At 37.0% G+C, this 20,310-nt stretch overlaps 2 protein-coding genes across 2 annotated transcripts in view; both read right to left on the bottom strand.

Moving 5' to 3' along the window:
* Positions 1–3,404, bottom strand: part of LOC140943331 (matrilysin-like) — a 4,885-nt gene extending 1,481 nt beyond the window's left edge. Inside the window, exons 1-4 of the mRNA XM_073392439.1 lie at positions 3,285–3,404; positions 2,653–2,857; positions 2,115–2,283; positions 877–1,187 (exon numbers count right to left, since the gene is read on the bottom strand). Coding sequence (XP_073248540.1) covers positions 877–1,187; positions 2,115–2,283; positions 2,653–2,857; positions 3,285–3,362 — 763 coding nt within the window. The 5' untranslated portion in view covers positions 3,363–3,404. The remainder of the gene's footprint in view (positions 1–876; positions 1,188–2,114; positions 2,284–2,652; positions 2,858–3,284) is intronic.
* Positions 3,405–13,897: 10,493 nt separating this feature from the next.
* Positions 13,898–19,376, bottom strand: LOC140934826 (collagenase 3-like). The gene is made up of 6 exons (XM_073384389.1): positions 19,253–19,376; positions 18,618–18,822; positions 18,080–18,248; positions 16,716–17,026; positions 14,812–14,843; positions 13,898–14,008 (listed from the first exon to the last, which is right to left on the bottom strand). Exons 1-5 carry the CDS (start codon positions 19,328–19,330, stop codon positions 14,833–14,835), a joined length of 774 nt encoding a protein of 257 aa, XP_073240490.1. The 5' UTR covers positions 19,331–19,376; the 3' UTR covers positions 13,898–14,008; positions 14,812–14,832.
* Positions 19,377–20,310: the final 934 nt, after the last annotated feature.

A 20,310-nucleotide genomic window follows, 5' to 3' on the forward strand; every position in this document is an offset into this window, starting at 1 on the left:
AGAAGTGGAACCTAGAAACAACGAATGCCCAAGAAACTGGCAAATGTGTTTGCTATATAACCAGCTTTCCTTATATGGAGATTCTTTCCCTTAATACTAACACTGGGATAAAGAAAACCGTTTGTTATACTGAGGAATTCATTGTTGGCTACATCTTTACCCTGTGGATAGCATATATGCTCTAATAGATGGTTTTCACAGTGACGTCATCAAACTGTTAAGTCAAAACAGCGAGGTTTTACGAATTCTTATTTAGACTAGGTTGAAGATAAACAAAAAATAAATCTTTGTTCAAGTTTCCATTCGCGTAGCATGTTTCATTTCGAAAATACAGCAATACGAACTTCCGAGTTTTCACAGTGCGTGACACCAAAACAGGGATGCTGTCTCGTTGAAGAAAAGTCTCTCCTCTTGATTTTCAGCAGTATAACCATTTCAAGTATTACAAGATATGTTTATGCGCATGTAGGCTGGTTCTCGAGTGAAAAGAAAGAGCTTTTGTAGAAAAAGTGAACTCCAGATGTTTTGTTGATTTCCGGCGGCCATATTGGTGGACCAAAACGGTACACCAATATGGCGTCTCCATACAAAGCTCTACAAGGGTGCGTGAAACGTTTCGGCAAATAACTCAGAAACTGTGGGCCACAAAGACCTGAGACTTGGACAAATTGTTTATATATTAGTCTTTTGTAACATGTCATTTTCTCGGCTTCTTCCACTGGACGGTTTCCAATTTATTTTTTGTTGCGTGACAGTGAAAACGATCTATAATAGAACAACTGTCGCAAGGCATGAAGGTGGTGGTAAAAAAACATGAACAAGAGCAAGAAAAAAAAAACACAAAAACAAACAAACAAACAAACTCCAATACGTTACCGTAAAGAGACTGGATTGCAGCAATGTCATCAGAGTGGAGCTTCATGCCTTCCACGTACCCTGTGTAGTAAGGGTACATGATAGCACCTTGAACATCAGAATGATCAATACCGAGTGAGTGACCAAATTCGTGAGTGGCAACCCAAAGCAAGTTAGTTCCTTTTGGGGTGTTGTCAGTAAACTCTTCGTCTTCGTCAAAGTGGGCACGGCCATCCGATGGAAAGAACGCATGCGCCAGAACTCCACCTTGACCATCGAAAGGGTATGCGCACGTTCTTTCACTTGAACCGCCATGAGTAGCAGCGCCAAAACTGTATTATAGCAAATCACAATAATGAGCAGTGCGAGATCCGATAGTCAGTTGCTTTTTGAAGTATTTAACAAGAAAAATTAAACTTAAGAGAGTTACTTGACGTTTATATCCGACGTCCGAATCAACTGCCGTATTTAATTACTTTCATCGACTAAAATAAGTGTTCGGCACTGCTGAGAAATTCCACGTTTGAAAGGGGCCTAACATGACATAAGCTTCAACTTAGTGGTTTGCAAGCTGTTATTAAGTTGGTGTTTTCTTTTCAGTAAGAGCAATTCGTATTCTCTTTGTAAGTCCATTTTATCAATCGGCTTGTGCCGCGACTTAAGAATCAGCTGTAATAGTTTATTTTACTTTCTCTTTAGCTCTCTGTGACATGATTTGTATATCAAAAAGACCGATCAGTTTTTATCCATTCATTTCAATAAAATCAAATAGAACCACTTCTCACTATAGCGGACAACCTCGAACCGTGATTCGTCGTATAAATACGTGGCACTGAAGAAAGACGGAACAGCTAATTCATTTTGATCAAATTATTTTAAGGTTTAAACTCGAAGCTTTATATAGTGTAAAACAATTATAATTTACTTTTACTGGTATCACTTATAATAATAATAACGATAATAATAATAATAATAATAATAATAATAATAATAATAATAATAATAATAACAATAATAATGCACTTGTGTGCCTCACGAATACAGTTCTTAAAAATTAACCAATCATAGCGTAGCATCGTCGCCTGCGTTGTAAGGAGAACCGAAAGTCGACCTCATCGCCCGATGAAGCTAGCAATATGAAAAGGAAAGTCGATAACGAACTACATCACAGCTGACTACATTTGTTGTCTTTATAGGTTTTTAAGACATAGAAACACCATCATCCAAAATAAAAAATGTGTTTGTAAAAGCAATTTCACCTTATTTTGATGTCGGCAGCAGAGGAACTCCTAGCCCTGCTAAATGACAATCCAGACACATCAGACCAAAACTGCAAAGCCTTTTGAAAAATAATGTCCTGTTGGTATTGACCCAGGTCGTCACCATACTCGACAAAATAAGTCAAGCTGGTTTTCTCCCACTTGGGGCCTGCATGATAGGGATGTAAAAATAAATGTATTTAGTATTTAATAAAATTTCCCTGTCTCTTATTAAAAAAAAAATGTGCATATTTTCATACAAAGCAAAAATTCACCAGATGGCTACATTTCGCTGTTGTTAGATGATTATTTCTATTCATTTATTTTTTTAAATATTCTTTAATTTATTTTGATATCGTTTTTTGAAGTTAACATGGGCAAATACTTGACACTTCATGTATTTCTCATACGTATTTAGGTTCTTTCCTTGTCTTACACTCATCTTTTCCTTTAAAGAATAGAGTATCGGTTAAGGCAAGACGAGTTGCAATATACAAACACATAAAGTCAATTGCAATAATTAACCAAAAACTATCACCTGTTTTGTATCGTCGCACGCGACTACCTCCTGCCACGTCATCTGGCAATCCACACCGCGGTTTTTTCATCTGGTCGATGGTGGCAAGATCAAGTTTTCCAGTTACCTTGAGACCAGCGAATCGCTGAAAACGTCTGATTGCTAAATCAACATTGTGATTGCCAGACCTCGATGTCGAGATGTAGTGGTACTGGTTGAGAAATTTCTGCGGTATGAAAAGATAATTATGAAGTTGGAGTAAATTCAGTAGGCGAAAAGGGAAAAATAAAGAAATTGGTCAAAAGAAATGGTCAATTTGGTTGACATATTTACCGCTGATTATGTTAATTTATTAACCTAAAGTACAGATAAACTGTGTAGTGATCTCACTTATTAAAATAAAAGAAGAAGAAAATTAACAACAAGAACCGACCATAATTTTTGTGGCTGTTCAGTGTGCTGAAATAGCTTTCTTAAGACAATTTACGTTACTTAAGGGATACTTCAACTTAACCCTTCGATCATTGGTCATTTGGCCTTTTTTTAAGACAATTGAGATACAAATGAGAGCCAGCAACAACTGACATGCGACGAAAAAAAAAGTTCAGAAATTCGTCTAAATGACAATCTTGTATAGTCTTACATGACCTTACCAACGCCATCGTTTCGTCATCTTCGGCTTGAGTTAGGGCCAGTAACCCAAGCAGGATGAAAATTACTGAGCACTTCATAATGTTCCGCCGTAGAGCATGAAATGTTCACAGTATTAGCACAGACGTACAATAAAGAGCCGTAATCAACCCAGTTATATATCCACTGATGTGTACTTCTCGTCTCAGCTGATATTACGGTCATACTCTTTTCGTTTATTCAGAAGACCAGGAGTGAAACAGCTGACAAAACTTGCTCTTAAGGGACGGTGTAACTCATAAGGGTTAAAACTATTAGAAGTGATTAGCGTTAAGATTCCGAAAAAAAAAAGCGCTCTTTGGACTATTTCAAATTCGTTGTTGTTGTTGTCTTTTTTTATGTTTATATATTTTTTCTGCATTGTGCAGCTTGTATAAACCTTACAAACACCCGGATTCCTCTGAGTTCCCCTATTTTGTAGATCTTAAAAAAAAATTATATATGTATACTGATATCCAAATATTATCTGTTGTGTTTATTCAGAAGACCAGAGGGTTTATTGCTGTAATATTACGATTAACCCGAAGTTACACATCCTCATTTTATCCGCCATCATGAGTAAATTTTAGAGAATTTATTGCTAAATTTTCGGATGCGAAAACAAAGCGACGTGACCATATATTTGTGCAGGAGGCAGTATTTATAAAGTTAGATATCTTGAAAACCAACAAAGGTTCATATTAGTGTACATTTCTCGTTTGCGGCATATACTTCAATCTTGAAACCACCTTGTCATGTTTACAGAAGCTCGAGAAGTCATCACTCAAGACCACAGCTAATCCACTACCAAATAGGGAGCAGTTTACTGAAATGAAAAACTTCTGAAAAATTATGTGTTAAATAAATCTCTTTTTCGCACACGGAAATAAGTGAAAGTTTACTGCGTTGATACCTTGCTTATTAGAGGTAAGGTCGAAAAAGGAAGGGATGATGGTAAGAGGGCATAAGACGCTGTTGTCGCATTGACGCATATCTATTATAATAATTATTATTTTTCTTTCTTAACGCAGCCTGTGAGTCACTGAAACAATTTACAGATTAAACCAGGTCTATGGATTCCCGCTTGTTACGGACAATTCGTTATAATAAACGAGCAGTTCTTTTTCACATGGAAACCCTTATTTTTAATTTCTATTAGCTCCACCAACAAAGTCAGCAAGGTCTCATAGAAAGTTCTCGCTGTTTTAAACCTTTCTTTTTTTCCTGAAGGTAACAGAAAATGCTTTGGAATTTTCACAGTGCGACAGTGAAAGGGATAAGATAAAGTCTAGACATAAATTTCTGACTAATCTGGTACGAAAAAAAATGTGCCCTTACAGAGTACTTTTTAACGAATGGATGAGTTGCCGTTCATTTATTATTATTATTATTATTATTATTATTATTATTATTGTTATTATTATTATTATTATTTCAGTTAATTTTTATTTCTCCTTTGTTTCAAAGTCATTAGGATACATGTACGTTATCATACCCAAAAAGAATGAAAAAAAAAATTAATCGAGAAAAAAAAAAAGAACTGCAACAGATGTATAAGATGATGGCAACTTGACGATTTCCACGGGCATAGCTAGTCTGCATAACTGTTCTTTGTAACTTTGAGATGCTTGGTTGGACAATAATGATTTTTACCAATCAAAGAATAGACTAGACAAGAATAGAATAGAATAGAAAAGTAAAAATAGAGTAGAATAGAATGGGATGGGATGGGCTGGGATTAATGGGATGGAACGGAACAGAATAGAATTGTGTTTCGTATAAGCTGCAACTCGTTCACAATGTGGTCATGTTCAAGAAATTAATCAAATAAACGAATAAAATAAAATAAATGTTTTTTTTTTTCAAAGGTTTTAACACTTCTCATAATTTTCTCGAAAAATACGAAGCCCTATAAGGTTTTATTATTATTGTCTTTATTTTTCAAAACAAACACAAAAAAAAACATCTAAAATGTAAATCAAACTAAACATTAAATATAATATTTATAGTGATTCCTTGGACCTACCACTACCACTTGTCTTACAAACTCTGTAAAAATATTCTTTATAAACTGATTAGTTATAATTATTACCGAGAAGCATGCCTACTTAGTCTGAAATCTAATGTTACGTCCAATGCTTACAACATTTGTTATATACATATGTATACATATTTTTTCCACTTGTGTTTTACAATACATTAACATAACGAGACTAAATGTGATGCTAAAGGTGAAAGCTTGCTCACAACACGCTTGCGCACCACGCTTAGCTTGTCTTGGATCAGTGATATGCGCAAATTAAATTGTTAAAACAAAGATGCCGGAGACACTTTGCTCCATTTTGTTAAAATAATGTAATATAAAAAGCAGTATAATATACAGCAGTGTGTATGTAATAAAATAAGGATCACGGTGGCTGATTTACCTGTATTTAGGTTAAACATAGCATTCCTTTCACGGTTTTGTAGATAAATAGGGAAGGGGAGCAGCATAATAAAAATCAAAGATGCGAATCGAATGACCACTGTAACATATCGGTGTGCTCAAATATAAAAGGAGACATGCTTGTATAACTGCTGGTACGTCAGAAAATGAACGAAAGATATAATGGAACTGTTTTGGTAGCTGCTTTTTATGCATGGCGTGATTTCAGATAAAATAGAATCGTCCGTTTTTACGGAATATTTCATGCTATCAGAAGGTCAGGTTCCTTTTTCCTTTGACTTGCTCCTTATGAAGCTGGTAACTTTTGGTTGGTGAGAAATTGTTCCCTTTTTTATGAAAAAAAAAAAAAAGACAACAACGAAACAAAAATAAACCTGATTTTTTTTTTTTTTTTTTTTTTTTTGGTTTAGACATTTCTCTAGACTTCTCAATCCATCATAACATTAGGGCAGTCCAGAAACGCTAGATCGTCAACGTACGTAGAGTAAACTTTATGTCTATTTTTATCAATTTCGCCGAGAATGGAAGACACTGATTGGAAAACGAATGTGTAACATATAAGTAGCCTAATTTTACTCAAAACACATAGGGTGCGTTCGATTGGGAAGTATGCTAGGATAGCGTTTCTCTTTTTGCAACTTGTTTCTTTTTTTCGTTTATTATTCTTTAAGTTTTATTTTTAATTTCTTTTTCATAAATATCATTTTTTCCGAATTACCGGTAATCACAGTTTCACTTTTCATTCAGATTGACGGTCTTGTTATGTAATGACACTTGATGGTCAAAACCAAATGGCGTAAAATTTAATCAAAGCATTCTTATTCCATCATAATGGCAAGTGGCATAGAACAAACACGTAGAAATTCGGCTATTTTAGGGTGCCTTACCCTATCAAGCATTTTCGCTTCCTTTTCCACGTTCTTACAATTTGCCGGCCCTTCAGGCCGTCAACAACAACCGGATCGTATGGCTTGCATCGCGATTTGGACTGTGGATGGAATCGGACCCCGGATCGGATCGGATCGGATCGGACTGATATTTTAGCTTTTAGCGCAGAAGAATTATTTTGAAAAAAGCTATTTTTAAATATGACACAGGTGGCTCGGAATAAGAAATCCGAGTTCTTAAAACTGGAGTCTAACCTACGACTAGTCCAGACTCGTTTGGACTATAGTAACCGGTTCGACTCGGATTTTTTCTTCCGAGCAGCCTTACTCATTCCAGCGAATTTCTTAATCGTCTCCTCTATGAGATACTTACATCTCTCTCCGCCATCTTCAATTTGGGCGATGTCACGTGACCAAGCCTCCTTTTGGAATTGTAATCGTATGAAGTTATGCAACAGGAAATTTCCCATTGCAATTCAGTTGAAAATAATTCTTTGCGATGATTTTCAAGCTGAAGGTGAATTTTAAGCCTGGTGATACATGACAAACGATGTTTTTTTTTTTTAAATCAGTAACCCAGGCGGCTCGGAAGAAAAAATCCGAGTCGAACCGGTTACTAGTCCAAACGTGTCTGAACTAGTCATAGGTTAGAATCCTGTTGTCAGAACTCGGATTATTAAAAAAAACGTTTCTCAAAATAATTCTTCTGCACCAAAAGCGAACATACCAGCCCGGATTGGATCCGATCTGCAATCCGATCCGATCCCGGCTTTGTTGAAGGCCTTCCCTTCACCAGAAAATCGTTTTATCACTACTTTTCTGTTTTCCAGAAAATATTTGGCTGCTCCACTGATCCAAAACTCCCATATTAATCTCTGTTTTATTCCCCATTTCTCGCCACCTGAAGCTCGGAGTACCTTCAAAGTATCCTGTTGAGAATAAACAGTTTTAAGGGTTGCGGGATTTTAAAGGCCACGCCGGCCTGACAAAGCTGTGATGCAATTCACAGAAGTACGTTTAACGGAAAATGCGACTTTTTCCACTTCACGGACAAAATGTCAATAGACTTTTCGGAAGGTTTATTAAGTCATATTTCTCGTGGGAAAAATATTTATACTGGTCAGTCGGGAAACATTCCTCTCGTGCACGCATTCCTTGCCGTAGAAAAACTCGGAGTCCGCAATTGTATTGCAAATTTCCGTCAGTTTGTTTTGAGACCAGTGTAGTGAATGACGTTTATATTTTGTGTATTTTGGTCATGTAGTCACAAAAACGACAGACCCCGTGTTTTCAACAGACCCTGGGACCCAGTCTTTTCCACACAACACCCCGGGACCCCGTCTTTTCCATAGACCCCAAGACCCCGTAGCCCCGGCACCCCGCATTATCCACTAAACCCGGAAGAGAAGTCACCAATGGTGCCTAACCCTAACCCCAAACAATACTAATATATAGATTTAGCCAGGGCTAAAAGTGAAGCCTCCGTTTCTATACTTATGATAAAAGCAATCAAATTTAAAAGTAATAACATGAACTCTAAGTCAAGAAAAGAAATCTTCACACCCCTATAAATGGAACTGTAGGAGCCTGCGGCATGAGTTCACCTTTTGAAGGAGGGGCTAAATGGTTACGGAAAAATATTCCGCAAAGAGACCTGAATCGAACAAATTGTGAACTTGTAGGTCTCTTCAATAGCAGCAATTTACAGGTTACGATTTCTAGGGTCAGTATTTCTGTCTTATAAGGAAGACCTAAAAGGAAAATCAGGCCGACCTAGGAACTTTTGTCTTCCCGTAAGCCCATTATATTTTCTTTTCTTCTGTTTTCTTATTTTATTTTATTTCATTTTGAAACGGTCCGGACAAACAGTTATGTGTAGCCTTTAAATTTATACCTCACGATATCTGAAAGGAAATTTTTACGTAAGGTGTATAACATTTTCTTTGGGGACAGACATAGGAAAGCAAAAGATAACCTTTTGCGCTACTAACTGTAATACAGAGAAACAAGGGCTCGAAAAGCCGACTAGTCTGCCGTTAGAATAGAGGAGAACTCTTTCATATTTTAGATAAGCTCACTTTTTCAGCGATAATAATAAAGCCGTACACAAACAACTGAAAACAAACGCAGTAAGCTTCATTCAAGCGGTATTCACGAGTGATGGAAAAAGAGCAGCACACTGCAAAACTGCAGAAATTCTTGAATTCTACACACTGCAAAATTCTTAAATGGCAAGTAATGAGAAAGAAAATGAGCAGCAGTCAATAGAACATGTACAAAAACAGCACTCCAGTTTTAATTCAAGATAGGGGAGTAGCCCGTCTGAAGTGTTTCTAAAAATCTAACGGTTGTATTTTTTTTTTTTTTTTTGCTAATGTCATGAATGAACAATGACCGATGAATAACTAATAATTTCTTGAAAATTTTTAATAAAAAACCCATAAGTTAATCCTAAAAAGAAATTCGCGTAACAAAACCTGGGTAGTCGATCCGTTAACGCGACTTAAATAGGCTGAGCATATGGCAAAAAATCAATTTCAAATGAACATTTTATGGTTGTTCTTTCACGCCGATGTCAAAATGTAGAAAACGTATATGAAACCTTTATAAATTCAAAAATTCCCTATTAAAAACGTATAGTTCCTTGACCATAGAGTACAGAATATACATGCCTCAAGTTTCTTCAGAATCCTCGCTGTCATGGTTAGTTTAAAACAAGCCAAGCGTTACGATCGGCCGTGTAGAAACAAGGTTGAATTCGTTGAAAGACAATTTGAATAGCGAAAAGCTTTCCTTTGTCCCCAAAAAGGAACTTAGCATTCCATTGAACTTTCTCTTTCCACTTGTGTCTTTTATCGGCGTATTTTCAATCTTGAAATGCAAAACTTTAGTCTTGAAAACCACCACTTGATGCGCGCGCCAGCCCGGCATTTTTTGATGGATGACATTTGCTGAGGTGTCAAATCCGTTTCTTCCCCCACCCCGCTAAATGGTCAACATGACCATTGGACGTTTGTGGAGGAGGAGGATATGGGTGATTTTGAGGTAATCATTTTTTCCCACACCTCTGGAGTTAGAATTTTTTTTCCCTCATATGACGGTGTAAGATATTTTTTTCAGCATTATGCGTCATGAGTAATATCTTTTTCAGTGCAGGATATTGTCTTTCCCATGAATTTCTTTGCATGCTTTTTCTCTCTCGAAATCAGTCTGCAGGATATTTTTTTCTGAAATTACGTATAGACCCCTCAAAACTCAAATAGTCGGCCCCTAAGATCCACCAAATATTTGCTCAGTTGAAGTTCTGATTTGCAATCATTTGTAAAGCCTTTTGAAACAACAGGGGACAAAACTCTCTACGGGAGAGGGGAGGGATTCTTTTCTACTTTCCACTATCAGGAGAATCCGCACGGACGGACGTACGCTGACGTCATAACCAAAATTTCTCGGATGGATAGTTTACCAATTTTTCTTACCCATGGTGCTCCGCCGTGCGCGCTTCGCGCGTGTGAGGGCTCCGCTAAAACAATTGAAAGAATGACATGTCATTGTTTTCTGCGACCATTAAGCAGAGACCTTACGAGCAGCTCCTACAAAACTGACAGTAAACATGAACTGAAGACATAAAATAAATTGCTAGCTATAGGCTTGACGGAATTCTGTAAATTCACGCGTATAAATTCGAGTGGGCCGTTCGCCATGTGGTCGACATCTTTAGTCAGGAGTTTATTTTTCCAACATTATGTAGTATTTTCTGTAACAGAAATATAGTAAGTATATGACTATCACTATCAAAAGTATCTTAACTGCGGAGAAAAATCATCCAATGAAGGCAGAAGTAGTTCATCTTGCAAGGGCTAATTTCAGAATACAAATTACAAACTGAAGTGTCAACGTGCTTCAAGCCAAAAGAATCTTACACCTACCTTTCTGGTTTGTTATTTCTTCGTGCGAAGGGTCCGCAATGTTTGCCAGTAAGCCAAGAATACAGTGCAATGGCAAAACGAACTGAACGGCAACCGAAGGAGCACATAATAATTTGCTAGAATTCACAGAATCGTTCGCAACGGTACTTTCTATAGAATGAATAATGCTCATGGTATTTTCAATTTGAAATATGACGCCATCCAGCAAAGCGCGGTTCATGATTGGTTCTTGTCAGGTACGTGAAAACGGATCGATCTATGTTTACCATACTTCGATGAATGAGGAAAATTTGGAAATTACGGTCTAGTCTTGTTTTGTGTTTGTCTCGTGGTGCTTGTAAAAAAGTTGATAAACTTAATAAACAAATTAGTAATAAGCGTGTGGAAGATCGAGGTTAAGCCAAGTAAATTCCCAACGGTTTACCAAACAAACTACACTTTAACTTAATTCAGAAGCAATATTCTTTTTTATTTAATTCTTTAATCACGGAGGGGCAACCAACACAGATTTAAAAAAAGCGCATCCGAAGTCAAAGTTTTCTTTGGGACTAACCATGAGAGGCGCGAGGTTTAATTCTTACCCGACTAACACGTAAAATTGGAGAAAAAAGTGCTTAGGGACGGACCATTAGAAAAGTGATGGGGGGGGCGGTGGGGAAGAAAAGGGATGGGGAGGGTGGGGAAAAAAACAAAAAAAAATTCATGCAAGGGAAAATGCCAAGAAAAAAACTTCATGCAAAGAAGAAGGTAAAGAAAAAAAATTCATGCAGAAAGATGGTCTAATTGTGAGTTTTTCAGAAAGTCTGAGTTTCTTTCAGAAAGTCTGAGTTTCAGAAATCAACAATATTACCAGGCACAATATGAATAAACAAAAATCACTTTCTTCTTATTGAAAGGAGATAATTAGAACCTTGTTTTTGTTTTAAATTGCACCTAGTGTACCTACAACATACACTGTATACTGTATTATATTAAAAATAATAAAATAAAATAATAAATATTAGAATTTGGTAGCTTTGTAAATATTCTATGAAATTATTTGTGCTCACAATAAAAATTAGAGGATGGGTCTTACCGCCTTGAATAAGAATTCTATAATACAATGAAAAAGTGCATTCACACGTAGTGTAGTGTAGTAAGTGTTAAAACTGTAACTGTCAACGACATAAACAGCAACACTGCCACCGGTACTTTTAACAAAAATTAAGAACCACAAAGTATGGTTTTCATTGGTGAATGGAGTATGACATCATTATGAGGGGCTGTGAGAGAAGAATTCCAGAGGGCAGGGACTGAAAAAATGCACAGGGAAGCCGTCCACTCCAAGTGGCTTCCTCCTCTCTCACTGTGTGCACATTTTCGAAAAGATTTTGCATTAAAGTGGCCTGTATCCTTTGATCTGTTGTGAGTGTAGAATAATTTATAAAGCACAAAAACATATTTTGTTAAAAAAAAAAAGCAATATTTGTCTGAAAAAAAAATCGTGCAGAGGGGTTCACCTGAAAAAAAAAAATCCTGCACAAGCAGTGAGGGAAAAAAAATTCGTGCAAGCTGAAAATTGCCCAAAAAGGGAAAAGGGCTTCTGATGACCGGAGAAGGCTAATTTTTTTTCTGTAATTAAAGAAAACATTTCCACGAGGATGTGTTTGATGTACGACTTCAAAAACTCACTTACTTTGTTTCTGTTAGATCTAGTTATATCAGTTCAACAAACTTTTAATCGCAAAAGTATAAAAATTTTGAAGGTATTTTTGAGTAAGTGAAATCAATAAAGACATAAATAAAGAAAAAGAAACGAAAAGAAAAGACAAAAACTCATTTTACAGGTTGGGGGGTACAAGTTTACGGAGGATCTAAAGCTGTCATTTTGCAACAAGCTCAACTAGCTAACGGCGAACTACTCGACATGTTCAAATGGAAACTCGCATTTTCAGCCGATCGATGATGAGTCGATGCTTTGCGCCGGGGATCCGAAAGCAAGTGGGTGCAATGGAGACAGTGGCGGACCCCTAGTTTGTGAAGAAAGCGGGAGATATGTCCTAAGAGGTGCCTTAAGCTGGGGTATCCCCGAGTGTTCAGGCGGGGATACATTCTCTGTGTTTACGCGAATAAGTTCTTTTATTACTTGGATTGAAGAGCATATCAAGAACAGTGACATATTTTAGTCTGGGCATAATTTGATTACATTTTTTTTAACAAAAGTGAATCGAACATGAAAATATGACGAAAGGGTGGAAGAAGAACGTTTAAGCTACAATCATCTACAATAAGTAACAAATAAAAATGTTGAGACATTGTACTCATATTGGGTAACCACAGAGAGCAACAACAATACTTATTTGTACTCACTCTTTTTCTACAATAAATTGAAACAACAGAAATATTGAAAGAAAAATTATAGTACTGGCTACTTGGAATAACCATAGGGGCTAGCGAAGCCAGGCAGCTAGTTGACCTTAGCATTAAACAGAAATAAATTTACAGGTAAACAATCTTTACCTCCTCCCCTCCTCCCTGCATTCAAAGTTTGGAAAAATTTTTGTTTTATACATCATTACATTTAGCTCAAGCACCGGTACAACACTGCCTGGAGGAGATGTGGAGGGGAAAGATTTATTTTTCCCCTTTTAAAGCTAACTCGGTAAATCATCAGAAAGGCCCCTTAGAGCGAAGTGCCTCCATTAATTTTGTTGTTGATTGTAGCTATCACATCAAGAGTAAACTTCATTGTTGTTATTTAGCTGAATTTATGGTAAGAAGGAACAAACAATTGTTGTAGTGTGTGGTTGGAAGAAGTCAGCCAAACGAGGAAGATGACTAGTGTTTATGGTAGTTATGATAGGATGATGATGCCGATAATGATGGTAATTATGGCGACAACAACGACGACGACGACGACGACGACGACGACGACTACGGCGATAATGATGATGATGATGATGATGATGATGATGATGATGATGATGATGACGATACATGTAGCTAAGGTAAAGGTGTATTTATACCTAACACTTGACTTCCCCTGATTGCATGACATTGTATTTCTGACTTCCTTTGATAAATTGCTTTTCGACACGAAATCCCCCCGTCCTTCACAGAGGAAAAAGGGAACTTTACGGTACACCGTTCCTACCCACGGGTACGGGTGGGCGAACATGTATGCCACGCAGTTTTACAAAAGGTGACCTGATGAAGTCCCAGATATGACAATAGCAGCACCGCTCTATCCGGTAGCCTACCAGTTTTTCCGGGGTAAGAGGCCATCTACCAGTACTTCAGAAACGGTGTACCTTAAAGGTCTCTAATATCAGCAGAGGAAAACAACGAGTATTTGGTTTTCAACGCATTCTTTATTTAGTCTAATCTGCAATCTACATAAATCAAAATAACGATATTGCTTGCAGCGTCAGGGAACCTTGGCCATTTGTGATTTTTTTTCGAATATTGCACTGCAAATAGATGATTGACTATGAATAGCAGTTCTGGTAACATACAAAATATGTCACTGTGATGTAAAGTAGCCCATGATGACAACTGACAGTCAAAACACGAAACAAGACCCTAACGAAACAACAACTACAAACAAACGACTTGAGCAACACCTCCCAACCCCACTAACCCCCCCCCCCCCCCCCCCCGCCCGCCCTGTACGTCTGAGGGCTAAAATGATGCTTTTTAACATATGCTTCTTCCGTTTTGAAGGGATTTTTAAAACATTTACTTATAAGGTATATTAGTTATGAATTGGTTTAGGCCTCATTAAACAATAAACTAAACATGCAACTAGCAACAATAAAGGTTCCTTTTCTTCAGGCCTAAAAAAGAAAAAAAATGAAAAAGAAAGGAGATATACACTCGCGAGAAGTAATGAAAAGTAAAGGTCCACTCCTCGTAGTAACCGTTGAGGATGTGACATTGTGCACACAGCTATTTCGAGAAAGGTTGTAGGAAAAAGTGCACGCGCCAATCCCCAAGGGTATTGTTGGTGGTTTTGAGTACACTGTTTTTCAATTCAAAGAAAAATAAAATAATAGCACGAGAGCCCATGAACGTATGTTTGCGGGAGCTAAACTATAGGAAAGTAACAAAAGTGGATTTGACAGCTACTTCGTCAGGAGCACAGTATTGATCATATCCTGTATTACCTTTCGGGATTGTCGCGTGCAAATTTTTCCGACAACCTTTCTCGAAACAGCTGTATTTGCATGTATTTTCACTTAAAAGTATTTCAGATTTCATCCCAGATTCTCACCTCCTCCACCGCCACGACTGCTTAGCTTGCACCTTGAAAAAAAAGTCGTTTATTAAAAGCTATACTAAATGCAGATGTTAACTTGGTGTTACAGAACCGCGTATGGAGAGAAGTTACTTTTTATAGGACGCTTAACTTAAGGTTGACATGAGTCCCGATAATTCGAGAATCATTCTGTTGTGTGAGTAGAAACGTATTGTTTCATAACATTGTTGGAAGAAATGACCTTTTTTTTCATTTAAATACAATAAAAATTCTTAATACCTCGTGTAGGTACTTAGGGATTATTTAATACAATTGTTGGAGATTATTATTATTATTATTTTTTCCAGAAGAGACACTTAATATTGATGTCGATTTATTAAATGTGCAGTTTTTGCAAAAAAATTGTTGGGTTGTTGGAAACTTAAAAGCTTGTGCCCTTTAAAGCCCACTGTCATTTCAAATCAATTTACCCATTTACAGGAAGAAGAACGATGTATCCGACGATTCTCTTGTTAAATCAGGTCACGAACAGGGATGTATATACATTATATAATTGTACATGTTCTCTACAAGCACACGAATGACCGTCGTGCAGAAGTGGAACCTAGATATAACGAATGTTAGACTACAAGTAGTCCCATTTTTCCTCAGGGATAGATGAGCGAGACGACGCGAGCGCGAGTGAAAACTACCCCACGCGAGAAAGGCGAGACGCGGCGGGGAGTGAGAAAAATAAGGGACTGCAGACAAAGCCCAAGCTTTTGAACTTTAATATACCTTGCTCTCACAACGCAAAACTCTGGTGGCTCTTCCATGGCTATCTGTCAACATCTGTCAAAAACACACCAGCCGCTATCAACACTCGACATAATCACAATTTACGTGAGAATTTAACATCCTCCTAAAAACGCTAACGAGCTGGGTTCAGCGTGACGAAACATTGCAGGAAACCGTCACATTCACAGACAAATCGAAAATCACTTATAACTATTCAAATCCAGAAGGCACTTTGGAGAAATTAAACAACCTAAAACACACATTTAGCTACATTGAAGAGCTTTACTTTTCAAAAGAAGTCAAAGAAAATGCTCTTGCATTAGAGAGTTAATTATAACCGCAGAAATTAGTATGCGTGTCACGACCTCACAGAATGAAATAAGCGGCAAAAATCACACTTTCTCAATCAAAACGTTTTCCTCCAGAGCATAATCTACCCGTCCGAGAAAAAAAAAATTCATTGGAACGAGCAGCATTTTGGAATGAGGTAAAAGTCTTGTGTTAACTACCGACCCCCCTTTTTTTCACTATCAAGTTCTTCACGCGAAACAGCCGCGAAGAAACTTAGTATCTGGGTTTTCTTTTACTTGAAATAAATATCCCCAGCAGTTTACCGATGACAAGTGCAATGACAGCTCAATGAGAGAAGGAATGCCATTGGATGCGCTTAATTGATTTGGAAGGGGATACCAACTTCACACTTCAAAATCAGTCAGCCGTGAAGGGTCAAAAGCTTGGGCTTTGTCTGTAGTCCCTCATTTCTCTGTCTCCCCGCCGCGTCTCGCCTTTCTCGCGTAAGGTAATCTTAACGCGCGCTTGCGTTTCGCTCGCTCTACTATATCCCTGAAAAAAATGGGGACTACTCTTAATCTAAACGAATGCCCAAGAGAATGGCAAATGTTTTTGCTATATAACCATGTTTTGTTATATCGAGATTCTTTTCCTTAATACTAACACTGGGATAAAGAAAACTGTTTGTTATATCGAGGGATTCATTGTTGGGTACATCTTTACCCTGTGGATACCATGTATGGTCTAGTAATAGAACAACTGTCGCAAGGCATGAAGGTAGTGGTAAAAAATATGAACATGAGCAAGGGGGGAAAAACACAAAAACAAACAAACAAATTCCAGTACGTTACCATAAAGATACTGGATTGCAGCAATGTCATCAGAGTGAAGCTCCATGCCTTCCACGTACCCTGTGTAGTAAGGGTACATGATAGCACCTTTAACGTCAGAATGACCGATACCGAGTGAGTGACCAAATTCGTGAGTAGCGACCCAAAGTAAGTTAATTCCTTGTGGGGTGTTGTCAGTAAACTCTTCGTCTTCGTCAAAGTGAGCGCGACCATCCGATGGATAGTACGCATGCGCCAGAACTCCACGTTCACCATCGAAAGGGTATGGGCAGGTGCTTTCACTTGAACCGCCATGAGTGGCAGCACCAAAACTGTATTATAAGTAAATCACAATAATAAGCAGTGCGAGATCCAATAGTCAGTTGCTTTTTTGAAGCATTTAACAAGAAAAATTAAACTTAAGAGCGTTACTTGACGTTTCGATGTTTCGAACATCATTATAAAGAGCGATAAGTGTTCAGTTTTTGAAGATTGTGGCGCAATGTATATTTGAGTATTAGTATTAATTATTATAAAACTAAATCATAATAATCATAAAAAAAATCTCCCGGAATCTTTTGAGGCATTTGTTTTTAAAAGCTTTATAACTTTGAGAATTTTTTGCCATAAAATATCCTCCCATGTCGCATCTAAGGTAATGACGTCATCAGTCACGTAACTATTTCCGAACGGTTTTTTTTGTTGTTGTTGTTGCTGTGACAAGATTCCATTAACGAGTTAAATGAAAAATAATCAGTTGACGTCCGGTATTTAAAATTTAAGGGGGGTAATGAACATGAGCGAAAAAGTCGGGAGACTAGGCCAGGGGCTGTAGAGAGTCAACCTTTTATCACACGACAGAGAAAATTTGCAGGAAAGTAATGTTCTACCTGATAATTTTTTTCATGACCAAAAGAGCCACATGACGTCATCAGTCACGTGACAAAGCGTTTGAATGAAAAAGACGAAAAAGGTAATCCTCTTTGATCAAATTATTTTAAGGTTTAAACTCGGAGCTTTATATAGTGTAAAAGAATTAGAATCCCACTTTAAATAAGCAGCTGAAACATGCTGGCTTAACTCTCTCGTCCTGATATTATTCTTTAAGTTTATTTTATATATATTTACATGTATATATATTTTTTTGTTCTCATAACAAATTATAATTTACTTTTACCGGCATCACCTGTAATAATAATAATAATAATAATAATAATAATAATAACCGAAAGTCGACCTCATCGCCCGATGAAGCTAGCAATATGAAACGGACCGTCGATAACGAACTACATCACAACTGACTACATTTGTTGTCTTTATAGGTCTTAAGACTTAGAAACGCCATCATCCCAAAAAAAACTGTGTTTTGTAAATGCAATTGCTACCTTATTTTGATGTCGGCAGCAGAGGAACTGCTAGCCGTGCTAAATGACAAGGCAGATACATCAGACCAAAACTGCAAAGCCTTTTGAAAAATACTGTCCTGTTGGTCATGACTCAGGTCTTCACCATACTCGACGAAATAAGTCAAGCTGGTTTTGCTCCACTTGGGGCCTGCATGATAGGGATGAAAACAAAAAAAAATGTATTTAGTATTTAATAAAATTTGGCTGTCCGTTATTTTAAAAAGTGTATATTGTCGTAAAAAGCAAAAATTCACTAGAGACTTACATTTCTCTGTTGTTAGATGATTATTTCTATTCATTTATTCTTTTTAATTTTCTTTCTTTTATTTTGATATCGTTTTTTGGAATTAAAAGGGGTAAATACTTGACACTTCATGTGTTTCTCATACGTATTTAGGTTCTTTCCTTGTCTTACACTCATCTTTTCCTTTAAAGAATAGAGTATTGGTTAAGGTAAGACGAGTTGCAATATGCAAACACATAACGTCAATTGCAATAATTAACCAAAAACTATCACCAGTTGTGTATCGTCGCACGCGACCACCCTCTTCTTCGTCATCTGGCAATCCACATCGCGGTTTTTTCATCTGCATGATGGTGGCACGATCAAGTTTTCCAGTTACTTTGAGACCAGCGAATCGCTGAAAACGTCTGATTGCTATCTCAACATTGTGATTGCCAGACCTCGATGTCGAGATGTAGTGGTATTGGTTGAGAAATTTCTGCATAATGAAAAGATATAGAGTTGGAGTAAATTCAGTAGGCGAAAAGAGCAAAATGAATAAATTGGTCAAAAGAAATGGTCAACTTGGTTGACATATTTACCGCTGATTATGTTAATTTATTAACTTAAAGTACAGGTAGACTGTGTAGTGATGTCACTTATCAAAATAAAAGAAGAAGAGAACTAACAACAAGAACCGACCATAATTTTTGTGGCTAATCAATGTGCTGAAATAGCTTCCTTAAGACAATTTATATTACTTAAGGGATATCACAATTTAAGCCTTCGATCATTGGTCATTTGGTCTCTTTTTAAGACAATTGAGATACAAATGACAGCCAGCAACAACTGAGGTGGGGCGAAAAAAAAAAAGAAAAATCAGCAAATTCGTTCAAATGACAATCTTGTATAGTCTTACATGACCTTACCAACGCCATCGTTTCGTCATCTTCGGCTTGAGTTAGGGCCAATAACCCAAGCAGGATGAAAATTACTGAGCACTTCATGATGATGCGCCCTAGAGCACGAAATGTTCACAGTATTAACACAAACGTACAATGAAGAGCTGTATAATCCACCCACTTATATATCCACTGATGTGTACTTCTCGTGCCAGCTGATATTATTGTCATACTCTTTTCGTTTATTCAGAAGACCAGGAGGGAAACAGCTAACTAACCTTGCTCTTGTGGGTGTAACTCATAAGGGTTAAAACTGTTAAAAGTGATTGGCGTTGAGATTCATAACGTGTTTCCCGAAAAAAAAAAAAAACGCTTTTTGGATTATTTCAAAATCGTTATTGTTGTTGTCTTTGTTTATGTATTTTTTTTTTTGCATTGTGCAGCTTGTATAACCTTACAAACACCCGAATTCCTCTCAGTTCCCCTATTTTGTGTATCTTAAAAAAATTATACATGGATACTGAAATCCAAATATAATCTGTTGTGTTTATTCAGAAGGCCAGGGGGTTTATTGCTGTAATATTACGATTAACCCGAAGTTACGTATCCTCATTTTGTTCGTAACCTCATGAGTAAATTTTCGAGAATTTATTGCTAAATTTTGGGATGCGAAAACAAAGCGACATATGACCATATGTTTATGCAGGAGGCAGTAGTTAATAACGTTAGATATTTTCAAAACTAACAAAGGTTCATATTAGCGTACATTTCTCGTTTGCGACATGTACTTCCATCTTGAAACCACCTTGTCATGTTTACAGAAGCTCGAGAAGTCATCACTCAAGACCACAGCTAATCCAACTACCAACGAAAAACTTCTGAAAAATTATGTGTTAAATAAATCTCTCTTTCATACACGAAAATAACTAAAAGTTTACTGCGTTGATACCTTGGTTATTAGAGATAAGGTTGAAAAAGGAAGGGATAATGATATGAGCGCAGAAGACGCTGTTGTACCGATTTTGTGTTCCAGTACATCATAATAGGGCAGCATTTCTTTTTATTTATTTTCATTATTATTATTA

This window comes from Porites lutea, chromosome 1, assembly GCF_958299795.1.
Source record: "Porites lutea chromosome 1, jaPorLute2.1, whole genome shotgun sequence".
NCBI lineage: Eukaryota > Metazoa > Cnidaria > Anthozoa > Scleractinia > Poritidae > Porites > Porites lutea.